The 14,233-nt window shown below is 45.3% G+C and overlaps 1 protein-coding gene across 1 annotated transcript; it reads right to left on the reverse strand.

The window, feature by feature from the left end:
• Nucleotides 1-948: 948 nt before the first annotated feature.
• On the reverse strand, nt 949-13,953 carry Vps2 (vacuolar protein sorting 2). The gene is made up of 5 exons (XM_077674650.1): nt 13,795-13,953; nt 12,317-12,497; nt 7,056-7,235; nt 5,311-5,441; nt 949-2,280 (listed from the first exon to the last, which is right to left on the reverse strand). Exons 2-5 carry the CDS (start codon nt 12,482-12,484, stop codon nt 2,091-2,093), a joined length of 669 nt encoding a protein of 222 aa, XP_077530776.1. The 5' UTR covers nt 12,485-12,497; nt 13,795-13,953; the 3' UTR covers nt 949-2,090.
• Nucleotides 13,954-14,233: the final 280 nt, after the last annotated feature.

Raw genomic sequence — 14,233 nt, forward strand, 5'->3', positions numbered from 1 at the left:
GGAGCGGCACTCAGCAAATGGACATCAGCGTGACATCACTCCATGAGAGGAAAAAGAAGTGATGCGACAGCGCTCGCCAAAAACTCGTGACGTCACTTCACGCGCACGGCCCCACGAGCGGCGAGCGGGCACAACACCCTCTCAAGCGGGCGCCGGTGACGTCCGCACAAAGCGGTGAGGTCAGGCCGGGAGTCTGTCATATGCACCGTTCGGGATGAAAGTGCGGGAATTTGAAACAAACGATTTTCAGGCCGTTCAATGTAACTATCGCGCGCTGAAGTATTCGAAGTGCTTGCCGTTTCAGGTTCACCAGACCATTAAGCATCGACAAAAGCAATAAAAGTGTAACATAAAATTTTCGTGTCAGTGCTCCTTTAAAATTTGAACCTTCTTAAAACGATGTAACTCTTACCTTTCGCGTTGTGACATTTCAAGCTTAATGAACCAGAACATGAAATGTGAAATAACACCAAAACCAAGTTCGTTTGACGAAAAATGCCTGCGCTCTTATTTTTTAGAGGAAAGATGTGATCTCCGTCAGTTGGTTATTCACAACACTGAAGTTTTCCACAGTGTACACGAACAAGAGCCTTTTCTTTTTTTCTCTCCTTTTTTTTCTATTTCAGTTTTTTCAAACTGAACGAAGTTTTATTTTGCCTTTGTGGCCCATCTGAGATAACAGAGCTCTGCACCAAATTAGAATTTCGAGAAACACCAGCAGGGATTTGACACTGCTAATCTGAAAAACTTGTCCCCCGCTGGTGTTTTTGAACAGGTGTTTACAAGCAAAAAAAGCTTTCATTGAACTACTAACAGTTTCCTTGTAAACGTTTTCCTGTAAAAAAAAATGTCTGCTTGCACTTACTAGCTTTCATTCGCCATTCTGCACACTAAAAATCCCAAGTTGCCAACATGTTAGTCTGAAACCTCTGAGGAAAAAACGGCTCGTTCAGGTAAAAGCCATTTTATTATATTACAGAAGGGAACAAGCATTTGCAACTCAAACCATGGAGGATGCAGCGATCTCATTGAAGCCAGGGCTACACTGTGTGCTTTACGGGGCCATCGAAACAAGAGCTTCGTAACAATTCCATTAACAGCGTTATTCAGCACTGGCTATCTAATTACAACCAGCCACCAGCTGACCAGACCTACAGCAAGCAACGTGCCTTTGTGCCTGAGCAACTTCGCAGAAACTGAAATAAGGCAGAACCCACCTAGCTCAAGTTCAGTGACAGCTCACATGGAATCCTAGAACATTGTGACAGCACTTGTGGCATGTACACCCCCAGAGGTTGGCAGAGTAAGTAGAGCTGAAAAAGAAATTGTCTGCTTTTTCTAATGGCATCACAATCAACCCTTCACAGAGTGGCAGTACTTTAAGCGTTTCCTGACCAGAATTTCTCTCGCCCTTTTCATTCGTCTGAAACGGAAGTGCCGCATCTAGGTGTCTGGCATTTAACATTATATCAAGCTGTCTTGCCGTTTAGAAAGCTGAGGCTGCATTCTCGGCAGGCTCAATGTTAGTTTATAAAGATCGCAAAAAAAAAAGTGCTTCAAGTTTTGCTCATTTCCATTTCTACATGCATGTGTAAACACTTCCAAAAGTTCTTCAGCCACGCCTTGTCAACATTCCCAGCGACAACTGCAGAATGATGCATTGGATGTCATCTGTCGAACACGTTTAAAATACAGCTCATCTTTTCACCCTAGAGCTACCTGCCAACTCAAACTGTGAGCTAGCTGAACGGACAAACGTGTAAGCAAATGTAACCGCTGCAATGCACGCACAATGGTTTACCAGATGTCATCTTTTGAAGACGCTTGAAATAGCTCGTTTTTTTAGCACTAGACCTATCTGCCTCAACCCCACAACTGCCAGACAGCTGAAGATATTTAAACCAATAACCACACATGACATACCTCTTGTGCTGCACACATTTCGCTCTTTCTAGCCCAAAACATTTCCACGTGGTTCGAAGAGATCAGGACTGCATCCTTAGCAGGCTGAACATATTTCTTTTATACAAGTTGCAAAAAAAAATATCATGACCGCATTTCCTTTTCCTCCTCTCGCGTATAGCCGAGCTTTACTCTCTCCGCAAGTTTTCCAGCCTTGCTTGGAGGTCAGCGTCGGCATCGCTGACGGGCGTGGCAGCGGCAGCGGCCTTGCCCTTCTGTCCAGCCACGGACAACGATCCGCCGGCTTCAGGTAGGTCCGTCAACTTCTCGGAGAGCTGGAGGCCCAGTTCGTCCAAGACCTCGTTCACGATGGCGTCGCTGGAGTCGGGGGGGGAAGGGCGGGAGCAACGAAATCGTGAAGCAGGAAGTCAGGGTTGGTGAAGCAGTACGCCAGTGACATTTCTCTTGGGTGGTTGTTATTAATAGTTATATGTCACAAGTCTGTCACAGTCTGTGACTAGTGCTTGACTAGTGGGGACAGCAAAAACAGTCCTTGTAACAAAAAAGTTCAAAAGACATCAACACCGAACATGCAATGTCTCAAGGCAATAAAAATTGGCACCAACCAAGAATGCTTATAAAATCCAAAAAAGACATTTCAGCTCCCATACGGGTGCCTTGTTCATAGTAAACAGATTTGTGAACAAGGCATCTGTACAGAAGCCAAAATGTCTCTTTCGGGTTTTATAAACATTCTTGGTCAGTGCCAGTTTTTATTGCTGCCATGTGTTGTCCTGAACAGACGGGCTTCCGTCCAACCCTTGATTTCACACACGTCTCAAGTTGTTGAGCATTATAAAAAATTGGTCGGCAACTGTATTACTCTTAATACCCTGGCACAGACCCTCCTATGTAACGTAAAGTTACGCAACAATAGAACGTATCTGCGTATATTTATATTTGTCCGTATGAAACGTATGGACACGTATCTGCATATGCACAGGTATTCGCAAACTATAGGGAGGCGAAGCTAAAGTTTGCCGGGCGAGGGAAGCGCTGCCCTCTCCCCGGAGGGGGAGTACGCCGGGCCGGCGGCCTATTCGGCACGTGCTTTTTTCGCTGCGCGCGTGCTGCATTTCTCGCGTTAGGAAGAGGGCTGGGTGAAATTTTCTTTCGACTTATGAAAGCATACACATTAGCACGTGTCCAGTATGTTCGGTTTACACGTAGAGTAGTTACTGAGTTCATTTTTGTCGACGTTTGTCTTGTCGTCTGCTACAGACGCACCGCCTGCTTCCCGCCGCTCGACCGGCAGACTGCCCCACGATTTTAAGGGGGGAAACGCGTTGTTCGGCGGTCGTCGGTTGCTCTTTTCTTCTGCAAGGCGACAGCTGTTCAGCTGGTCACAGCGTACTTTTCTCTTGTTTGTTACTCCCTTCGCGTGCTCGCGCTTCTGACATCCGGACTTTCTGGACTGCAGCAACACTGACGCTTGCAAGAAATGTAAGATAAACGTGATTGATTATGGTTAATAGGTTATTTCTTACTCTTGAAACAATCAGCTGCATCTTATAAAAACGCATTAGAAAGGCACACGCTAATAAAGGGTGCGCTGACAGCGCCGCATTTCCATTTTACTTGTCCTTGAAGAAATTTTTGTTTGCAATTTTGTCACCCGCTTGGAGTACAAGTATGTGTTAGCGTGTCAGTTCGCGGAAACAACAGAACAGCTTGTGGCGTATAACTTTTAATTACTATAATATACAGAATTTGATGTATACCTCTTCTAATTACCAGTATTGCTAAATGTGGGAAAAAGGCGAACAACGCAGCAATCGAGTCCAGAACACAAGTCACAATGACAAGACGGACCAGAGCTACTACACCCAGGTAAATCGCTAGAAACTATTTTTTTTTACCCATGCAAAATGTCAACCTATTGTGTTATATTTGGACGATATCGAACGGCACCAGCTAAACAGCTCCGAAGTTCATTTATTATAGCGGAAAACAATCATTGGCAGCATGCATTAAAAAAAGTGTAGAGGGGAGGACTCGTTAGAACACTAGTTCGCATTTTTAAAGCCGGGTAATGTAAACTGAAAGCACACAGATACAAACAAAAATGTGTCAACTTATTTCACCTTTCGAACCGCAGTGATCCATGCTTACCGTCTATCCTTTTGGTGCGCTTTCGCGGGGAATATGCAGAATTTACCGAATGGATCCTCTTCTTTCGCCTTGTTACTGTCGTGGCAGCTGACCATGCAACAATATGGGTTTTTTTTTTTTTTTTCGCTTTCAGTTTCATCTTTTCGTTTCGGGCTAGTGAGGAGTGTTCCCGCCGCTCTTTGTACGTGCTGGCTTAAGTGGCTCGCGCAGCCGGCGGTCTCTTTGTCGCATTCGTGAGAGGAGGCTGGATGCCTCAGGCGGTGCGGGAGACAGCGCGAGCTGCGCGTGCACTTGCCAGACGCGGAGGAGCGGGCCGGGAGGCGTTCGAGCGGCGCGTAGCAGGCGGCGCGTCTGTAGCAGACGACAAGACAAACGTCGACAAAAATTAACTCAGTAACTACTCTTCGTGTAAACCGAACTTGCTGGACATGTGCTAATGTGTATGCTTTCATAAGTCGAAAGAAAATTTTACCCAGCCCTCTTCCTAGCGCGAGAAATACAGCACACGCGCAGCGAAAAAAGCACGTGCCGAATAGGCCGCCGGCCCGGCATACTCCCCCTCTGGGGAGAGTGCAGCGCCACCCGGCGATCGTTCCGGAGCCTATACACACGTGTAACAATAAAAAAAGTTGCATAACAATCGAACGTATGTGCATAATTTATATTTGTCCATATGAAACATACACATATCTGCATATGTACAGGTATTCACACCCATGTGCGTACATACGTAGCAATAGTGAGGGGGGTCTCGCTACATTTAGATCCCACTCCGAGCCTTGTGACGTAAAACTAGGAGCACAATCAATGTGTAGTGCAGTTGCGACAGGAATCCCAAAATGCCTCTTTCCTGCCCCCAAACATTTTCATTGGTTGTATGTTACAGCTGCACTGTTTCAAAACGACGACTCTGTGCCAGAAATTCTCATAAAAGGCATATTCCTGGGTACGGTCAATTACAGCAATATGTTCACGTTACTGCACCTATATTGTCTCAGTACTTAATATTTCAGCACAGTGGAAGCTTTTTAAAACACCATATGTATAGTAAAGGAGCAGTAACATAACGCACAAAGCTATAGCACAGCCTAGCTGCTAACACAATTGTGAATGGCAGCCAGGAGGTTCAGCACGACCACCTCGCAATCCTAAACTATAGGCTTAGCGAATACATTTACTAACCAGGATCCTAGCTCGGTTACTATACTAACAGTAGTAATAGCTAGTATCACCAACCTCTCCTCCTCATCTTCATCGTCGCCCATGGCATCGTCGATGGCGTCGTTCATCATCTCTTCCTTCATGTCCATTATCTCGGACTGCTTCTCAAACTCCTGCATGATCTTCTGGATCTGCGGCAGGTTCAGCTGCAGGCAAGAAAAACGGACAGGAGTGGGTTGCTGTATGCCATCCACAGGCAGGCACAAGGATTTCGGTTTACAAGATGGCTTCGCTGGCACACTCCTAAGCCTTAATCTCAGCACTCTATAAGGAGCATCTAGGCGATGGCACTGCGCTCCAAAAAGTATCTGGATGACATCCTCTCAGTCAATCAAGAGTGCGACAATAAAACAAATAAACAAAACAGTGCAAAAAGATAAACAGAGACAATTCGACAAAACAAGCACTTGACCCGTCTACTAGTCTTTCTCTGTCCCCATACTTTTGTGCTGAATCCTTGGTCTCAGGAGCAAAACACCTTAGGCATTGAGAACGACCTAACCGTTGTCACACTAACTATACATGCGATTTGATATTACTTTTGGAAATCTTTCGAGAGTCTTCACTTTTGGTCTAGTTCACAATTTACATCGGCGCTTTAGTGGTTTGCGCAGTTTATACAGCTTAAGATATGCTCGAAATCAACTAAATTCAGTTACAGGGGCTCGAATGCAGGTTGTTGCAGCTGAACTCAGTAAATCTGTTCTGAACACGCTTTTCTAACAAGCAAAAATATGTGTCAATCTGCCAGGAAAGCTCAACATACGGCTTACGCGTTCTAAACTTCTTTATTCTTTAAACATTCTTTATTCTAACATTCTTTATTCTTTATTCTACTCAGAGTCACTGCAATGAGCCAGACCCACAAGATGTCCCGAAAGTACCAGTCACAAGTACACTTGTTCTGTAATTGCAATTTGACACCGATTTAGCTAAACCGACAGTTAGCTGGTACGCTGTAATCATGAGTGCGTATCAGAGGCGCCACGGAGACAAAATGCAAGTTTGCTTCGTTAAGAAGACTGCTCTGTCCCGATAACAATAACGCTAACTTCATCACAAACTTGAAATAGTCGACATAATAAAGAAAACAGACGAAGCTGTAGTGACTGTCCAGGCGGTTTATCCGTGATGTCACAAAATCTTGTTTGTGCTATTGGCGACCAAAGCCGCCACCACGAAACATGTCTGGGCGATTATAGTGGGGCGACTAGATTCATTCGAATGTATCATTTGAATGTAATGCGCACGTAACACACTGGCAACTAGCTTTCTAGTTGATTGATTGTGTGGTTTAACGTGCCGACGCAACGTAGGCGATGAGGCGCGCCGTAGTGGAGGGCTACGGATTAATTTTGACCACCTGGGGATCTTTAACGTGCGCTGAAATCTCGTACACACGGGCGTTTTTGCTTTGCGCCTCCATCGGAAAAGCTGCCGCCGCGGCCGGGAATCGAACCCGCGACCTCGTGCTCAGCAGCGCAACGCCTTAGCCACTGAGCCACCACGGCGGGTTGCCTTTCTAGTGCTGGCCCATATCATGTCAGCATAGGTTTGAAGCCTTTCAACATTTTCAATATCTCCTGCGTGTTTTCGGTTAAAAAATTTTCTTTGACTAGTGTGGAGCTGAGTGAGTTACCAATCATTGGTTCTTTCAAGTTGAACCAAGCTGCATTTTGTCTTTACAGCCCCTTTAAACCACTGGTTGCTAGGTAGCGGCACGATGAACCAAAATGGCTCCACCCCAAAAGAGCACCGACCTGCTTGTTCATGCTCTGCATGGCCCGTGTGACCCCCCGCATGGCCTGTGCCATGGCGTTCTGCGAGCGCAGGGTCTGGATCTTCAGCGAGACGGCCTGGATGTTGGCCCGCATCAGGATGAACTTCTTCACCTGGCGCCGGGTGCGCACAAGGTCGCGAGCCATGATCTTCACCGCGTCCTGCGAGGGAACAAAGCGCCGCCACAGCCAGGATGACAGAACTACAAAGCCAGTCCAATTTTTAATTTGTAAGTAAACTTTGTGAAGCTTGTAAGACTTGCTGCTTTTTTTTTTCACTGATTTCAAGTATGCCATTATTTCTTGAGTCAGTCAATTAGTTACCAAGATAAATAGAGATAATTAGTCATTTTTGGAGGAACATTAGACAAAAGAGTGCTGGTCATAAAACTGAAGTCTTTATATTTTCCAATATCATGAACCCTGGAGTTCAGGGTAGCATTGAGATTTACGTTCTTGGCATGCTACTGGCTAGCAATCACACACTCCGACTAGTAACATGTAAAAGAGTTCTCTTTGTTACAGAATTTAATGTCTGTGGCTTCAGTGAAAGATGTGTGCTTGTATGTACATAACAATCCCTTTCTCCGCAACTTTATCCAGCCTGCTGCCATATCCATGGCGAAATAGCGGATAAAACCAAAAATCACCCAAGACCACTCAGGTGTTTTGCTGCAAGACACAGTCCTTCGAAACATCTTTTATGCAACTAGTATATACATTCTTGCAACCAGTGTATACATTCTACTGCACACATCTGTCTTAGACCAGGTCGTATGCATGCGTCGAAAAAAATTTTTTGTACATATGTCATGCTAAAACCTTCCTTTTTGAGCAGAGACTGAGGAAAGTGCACATGCATGCGTCTTTGTGTTTGCGAATGCCCTACACATCTTTTTCTGGCACATCAGTTCGAAAGAGGAATACCCTTCTCACACATACACGAAAAATGACATTAAAGGGCCCCTGAGATGGGGTTTTTCGGGGGGTCGATGGTATCGGAGCACAACGGCTATTTCTTGAACTAATCGTGACGTAATAGTGCGCTCTTGATTTAACCAATTTTTTACGAGCGTAAAAACATCAGAAAGGTACAAATAACATCTTTTGTGTGTGTGTGCGTTTACACAGTCGCACATATTTGTTTTATACCGGAGTGTAAAACACTTACACACCGAGCCAAACCGGGCTTGGGCTCCTCCGTTCTCGGCGGAAGGATACAGTGAGCGCAGGAGCAACGACGCTTGCAGCCAGCATGATCGCTCAGCGCTCCGTGTATGGTGTTAGAGTTTTCTTTGCATTTGCTTTCTTGGACGCTGTACCCAAAAGGATTCTTTGCACCATCTGTGTTTCGAGCGTAGCCTCGACGTTGTTTCAGTTATGAGGTGGTAACGAACGGCGCGCCAAGGGAGCGCCGTGCCGACGATGAAGGCGGAGCTCCGCACGCAGCGCTTGGACGTCGCCGAGCACTGCTCGTGATCACGAGGCGCACGCTCAAGTGCACTCACGCGGGCTGAATAAATCAGTTCAAGCCCAAACGCTGTCGCAGCTGATTCTCTGCGGCAGTCGCGACAAGGGCAAGACCATGCGCATCCTGTAACGACAACTCCTGCCAAAGAGTTTCATTTCATTGCTTCCCATCAAGTCATGATCGCTGGAAAGTGTGGTTTGCTGCACCGGCCTTCTGAATGAACCTGTTGCCTAGTGTTCTTAGCGCACTTTACCGTTTACCGTGTTAAATGATGCAAGAGTAGCCGTTTGCCGCTGAAAACGCAAGGATTGCACTCAGCAGTTTCTGCATTCCGGCTTACCGGCTCTGCCAAGTAGCGACATCTGGCGAATTTGTCTCAAAGCAAATGACACAAAAGTTTGTTGCCCAGAACTGTTCGCTTACGCTTGAAATAGCTTGCATCTTGGACGTTTTAGATTGAACTCTCACAATACAATAATTTTCTTTTAAAACAGCCGTATACTTCTGCTGTAGAGCTTAAAAAATAGAAAACATGACATTGACGCCGCCATCTAGTGGGAACAATTAGGACCAAGTATTACATTAACCAGGATTCACGCCACCGCTAAATATTTCAATATAAAATCAGTAAGATATATTGTAATGATTCCGCAGTTATACCTATATTACCTTGCCCAACACAATTTTAAGAGCATAAAAGAGCTATGCTAGATCATAAAGGCATCTGAACCATTGGAAGCGTGGGAGGCTGGAGTAGGGGCGGAGATTTTGCTCGCTCATTCTGAAAAAAATTGTCATTTATCGTGCTCCTGATCATCATTTAGCAAGAATGTAGTAAACAACATCAACTAATATTGCTTGCATGAAGCGCCGAGCGCAGCGCATTTGCTGTGCCGTAAAGTTTTTTGGAAGAACGCCCACCCAAATTTAAGTACAGTGATATCAAAAAATACGAGATGGGCGAACTTTCGGGTCAAGCGTGGAAAGGACGAATAAGTGACCGCATCTGCACACGAAGAGATGATTTGGGTTTGTTTTGTTCACTCATCGGCGCTAAAGCCATGTATTTTACGGGGTGGCCGTGTCTTCAGTAAATTGAATATTTCACCCGTAAAAGGGGGTGGGCGATGTTTCGGGGGAGGGCGTTCACTTGGAACTTTCCGGTAATCTAATCAAGACGCGAGCGTACATTTCGCCGGCGCAGGGGGCTCGCTACTACAGTCGCTAGAAATTCTGTATCGCTATGTAGCGACGGTAAAAATAAGTTATACCGTTAACGGAAACTCTCGCGCATGCAAGGTCGACTTCCGCAATCACCAGTATCTCCTGCTCAAAGTTCGTAAGGACTGAAAAGGTAGCTTAAAAAAAAAAGGGGGGGGGGGGCGTCGTCTCATGTGCGACCCACTCGCTGAAGTAACCATGGTAACGACGACGCTGTAAACCAACGACCGCCGCCGTCAAAAATCACGGACATTCCGGCGGCCAACCATGAAATGAGTGCTTCGCCTCGGACGAGGTCGGACAATGTCGTCATCGCAAGCCGCCGAGCCAACAAATAGTTCTGTCTCGTCGGGGTAATAACTTTTGTTAGCGTGGGCGAATATGCTTACTATTTTTGGACTTGTTTCTACAAGAACCATAGAGTAGTTTTCTGACACAAACAAAAACACTTTGAAATCCATCTCAGGGCCCCTTTAAGTGTTTAAGCTTAAGATACCGAATGACATTATTTGGGTGGGCCATGCTACACGCGAAAACCCAAAGACATTAAATGTGCCAGGCATTATGGTGATAATGACCATAAAGAGAAATTCACTCATATTTTAGAGGTTTTAACGTGGATCCAAACGTCTTACAAGGTTTAAAAACGTTTTTTTGTGACAGAAAACATTACGAGAAATAGTGTTTTCTTGAAAATGGTGTGAGCCGTTTCTAAAAGTGGCTTCAGCAGCTGCCGCCGCCTGCCAGCGGTAGCCAAATCCGAAAAATTCAAAACGACGAGTGACACGATGTTTTTCCTTTTGCCGCTGCTTTAGTGAACTTCGTCTTCTTCAGAACTTTACCACTAAGAGTGCACAAAAAATCGTCTTATTTCAAAGTTCAGCTACGTTTCCGCGTCAACACTCTGGTGCTGAGAGTTTCGTTGGTTTCATTTGGTGCTCATCGCGTTCGAGAGTAGGCAGATTTTAAAGCGTTCGTGAAGGTGAATGAGTTGTGCAGAACTCCTTAAACCAAAAATGACATTAGAGCGAATGGCATTAGATTTTTGCACGTAGCAGCAAATTAATGGCATTAAAGCTTGAGGCATTAAGCACTTAATGTCATTTTTCATGCACTTGTGGCACGGGTATTAGAGCGAATGGCATTAGGTTTTTGCGTGTTGCAGCGAATTAATGGCATTAAACCATAAGGCATTAAGCACTTAATGCCGTTTTGTACGCCTGGTATGGGTCTAATACCCCGGCTACACTAGGGTCCGAATGTCATTTGAACCAAATGCCATTTGACTCAAATGGGGTGCTTCGAATGCCATTCAGAATCCACCGTGCTACACTACAATTTCGATGGCATTTGAAAGATTTCACAATTGCTCGCCGTGCTGTAGTGGCGCTGTTGTCGCCCCGTTCCGTTTTTGTACAATAATACAACAATCAAATTAGGAGCAGTCTAAGGCAGTAAAATGATATCAAATTAGAAGAGACACCAGTTTTGACTCTCAAGTGGTGGCTGTTTGTGTAGTTTTATTTTTTTTTGCAACTGACTCACTGGTTTTGAGAGCATGAAAATTAAATATGTTGATTTCATATTTTAAGTAAATGAACAGCATACCTGCCAACCTGGTGACTTGGAAATTCGTAAAACCAGCGGTCCGGGGGGGGGGGCAGCGCACTAATTTTTTACAAGTTTAAAAGGATTAACGTTCTGTGCCAAGCGTTCTCGTGTTTTCGCAACCATAAGTGAAATTCGCAAGTCTTGAAGAGTAATGAGCAACAAGGCAGGAGGAGCAAATTCTGTCGCGTAAGATTTTACAAACACTCGGTACAGTATTGTCGCGGCTTCACGTCATTGCACTGCGAAGCACCTACTGTGGTCATACCACAGGTCGTAGTGCTTTGGTCGCGGCAGTCATACGAAGAGCGACGCGAACACGGAGGTCCTAACAGGCCCCCGAACGACGCGCTCTAAACAGGCTGTTCGAGGTGGAAGGGAATTCCGGACATGGATGCGTAGCCCACCCCGAGAAGGTGACAAAGTCGCAGCTTCTGCTGATGATAACAAGAGTACGTATTGCCCTTTCGTGGCAGCGCAAGGTGGCACAGTGTCGTTTTAATGGATATTCCTTTTTTTTCGAAAATCAAAATATTTTCCGTAAAATTTCGGGCAAGATTCGTAAAATCGTAAGACTGGTCGAAATTCGTACATTTTACGGAAAATTCGGAAGAGTTGGCAGGTATGGAACAGTGACCAAAGTTCCACAAACGAAAATATTTTGTTTGTTTTACGTGTGGAAGTATTATATTTTTTATCTCCGATCGAAGACGCTGCGTGCGAGAGTGCTAGAAATGGCATTAGAGAGCCGCAAATGTCTCGCTGAGTGCTCATTCAGCTCGAATGTCATTTGAGCCGAATGGCATTTCAAAACCTAGTGTAGCAATACAACTTGGCATTTGAGTCAAATGACATTTTGTTCAAATGCCATTCGGACGCTAGTGTAGCAGGGGTGTCTATGGCTGAATTTGTTGCAAAAAACCTCAGTGGGGTGGCCGCTCACCATCTGGTTGTCCTTGGCCATCTTCTTGATGTCCATGATGATCTTCTTCTCCTGCTGCTCCATCTTCGCACGCTCCCTGTCCAAGTCGCGCATGGCCTTGTTCAGCGCCCGCTGGTTCTGCCGCAGCATCTCCTCCGGGGTCTTCTTGCGTCCAAATATCCACTCCATCGTTGACGCTGAGCTGGGAATCGGGAAAAAAACGTACTCTCCAGTAAAACTCGCTCCTGCACTAGTTAATTCATATAAGTAGCAGTAGCGCCAGAATTGTGCAGTTTCTTCTGTGCCTGAATGTTCAATGCACAAACTCCACGAAGACGAAGAAAGAAGACGAGACAATGCGCAAACTTGCTACGAACTTTATTAGGAAGAAACGCGTTTTTATATACACCGAATCATCACGTCACCTTACACTATCTTCCACACGACACTACTGGGGAACGGAAGATAGTGTAAGGTGACATGATGATTTGGTGTACGTAAAAACGCGTTTCTTCCTAATAAAGTTCGTAGCAAGTTTGCGCATTGTCTCGTCTTCTTTCTTCATCTTCGTGTAGTTTGCGCATTGAACGTTCAAGTATGATATACCAACTCGCCCAACCCTATGCCTTGTGAAGTTTCTTTTGTGCTACGGTAACTTTTATTGGAATTTGTAGCACCAGATTTGACACTAGTGTAAAGGCCCGTTCACACCTGTGACAAAAGAGACGCGATTTTTGATGCGGCAACAAAAATTGGTCCCAACAACAACCGTCGTGTGACAAAGCGACAAGATTCCCGTCGCTTTCGCTCGCTTTTGCCGCAAGCGTGAACGGGCCTTAACACTTGACCTGCGGGGAGTCAAAAAAGAGTACTCTGTGTGTACAGTCGTCCACAGTCTTAGATGGAGCAATGCTTTGTCCACTTATCGTCTTCTGCTTTGGTTTAAGGTAATTTAGTCCAAACTGCTGCATTCCTTTCTAGTTTAAGGGGACGCTGAAGTCCTATACGCTCATTTGAACAGGTTTTCCTAGGAATTTGTGAGATATACCACGCTAAAGTCAAATATGATGTTCCAGCTAAGACTGTGGACGACTGTACCACTAGCCCGCTGGTGTACTAACGTATGGAAAACAATTGAGTTCGTTAAAAACCGGCACCGCGATGACAAGGCCCTTTCCAGTAGCGGCTCGCTCGGAGGTGTAGCATAAACATACTGTCAGTATATTAGTAAATACAAATTCAGATGCTAATCATTCACAGAAACTCGGTAACAACCAATCTCCCTCCCGATATCTGGCTGCAGTTCCCGTCAGTCGCTGAAATGATGCGCTTCAACACAGCAACTCATCGCACTAGTATGTCTTTACGAGCCAATTGCTTACGCGCAAACGTTAAGCACACACGTCAAACTACACTTAAGTCACGTAATATCGTTGCAATGCCAAGGAGGTCGAGAACACAGTTCACGGACGTAACGCAGCCCGAAAGAAGCCTTTTACCTTCTTTTTTCTGTTGGCGTGAAGGCAGGTGCAAGAAGTTTCACATCAATGGTTCTGTCGGCAATGGCACCCCCTCAGCTAAGAGCGACCCGGTACATGCAGTGTGAATTCGGTAATCAGATGTGACTCACTAAATCAGCTAATCGGACACTCCTGCCGTGCCCAGATGATTGCATACAGCGCGACCACTACGTTCGAGAGCTTGGCAGAGAACGGACAACTTTTGATTGCGAAAAAACACTCTTGTAAGTTATACATTCAGCAATGTTCTGGAGCATAAATTACCGCAAAAAAGCTGTTAAAAGACTTTAATCGAATGTGTGTTCACGGTTGTATGAAATAGTTCGGTTTTCGAGGGCGGTTTAACGTATTGTGACAGTTTCAAAGCGCCCAATTTTAAAACATAAAGCAGAGCTTATTCCCAACACATAAGTTAACA

Source organism: Haemaphysalis longicornis, unplaced genomic scaffold (assembly GCF_048455015.1).
Source record: "Haemaphysalis longicornis isolate Haplotype H1 unplaced genomic scaffold, Haemaphysalis longicornis Haplotype H1 scaffold_6, whole genome shotgun sequence".
Lineage (NCBI taxonomy): Eukaryota > Metazoa > Arthropoda > Arachnida > Ixodida > Ixodidae > Haemaphysalis > Haemaphysalis longicornis.

Excerpts from the sequence above, each read along its gene's own strand:
- Vps2 (XM_077674650.1), bottom strand. The coding sequence starts at position 12,484 with ATGGAGTGGATATTTGGACGCAAGAAGACCCCGGAGGAGATGCTGCGG. Across the intron at positions 7,236-12,316 it reads TGGCCAAGGACAACCAGATG|GACGCGGTGAAGATCATGGC; the intron begins GTGAGCGGCCAC and ends GTTCCCTCGCAG. Across the intron at positions 2,281-5,310 it reads GATGAAGATGAGGAGGAGAG|CGACGCCATCGTGAACGAGG; the intron begins GTTGGTGATACT and ends CCCCGACTCCAG.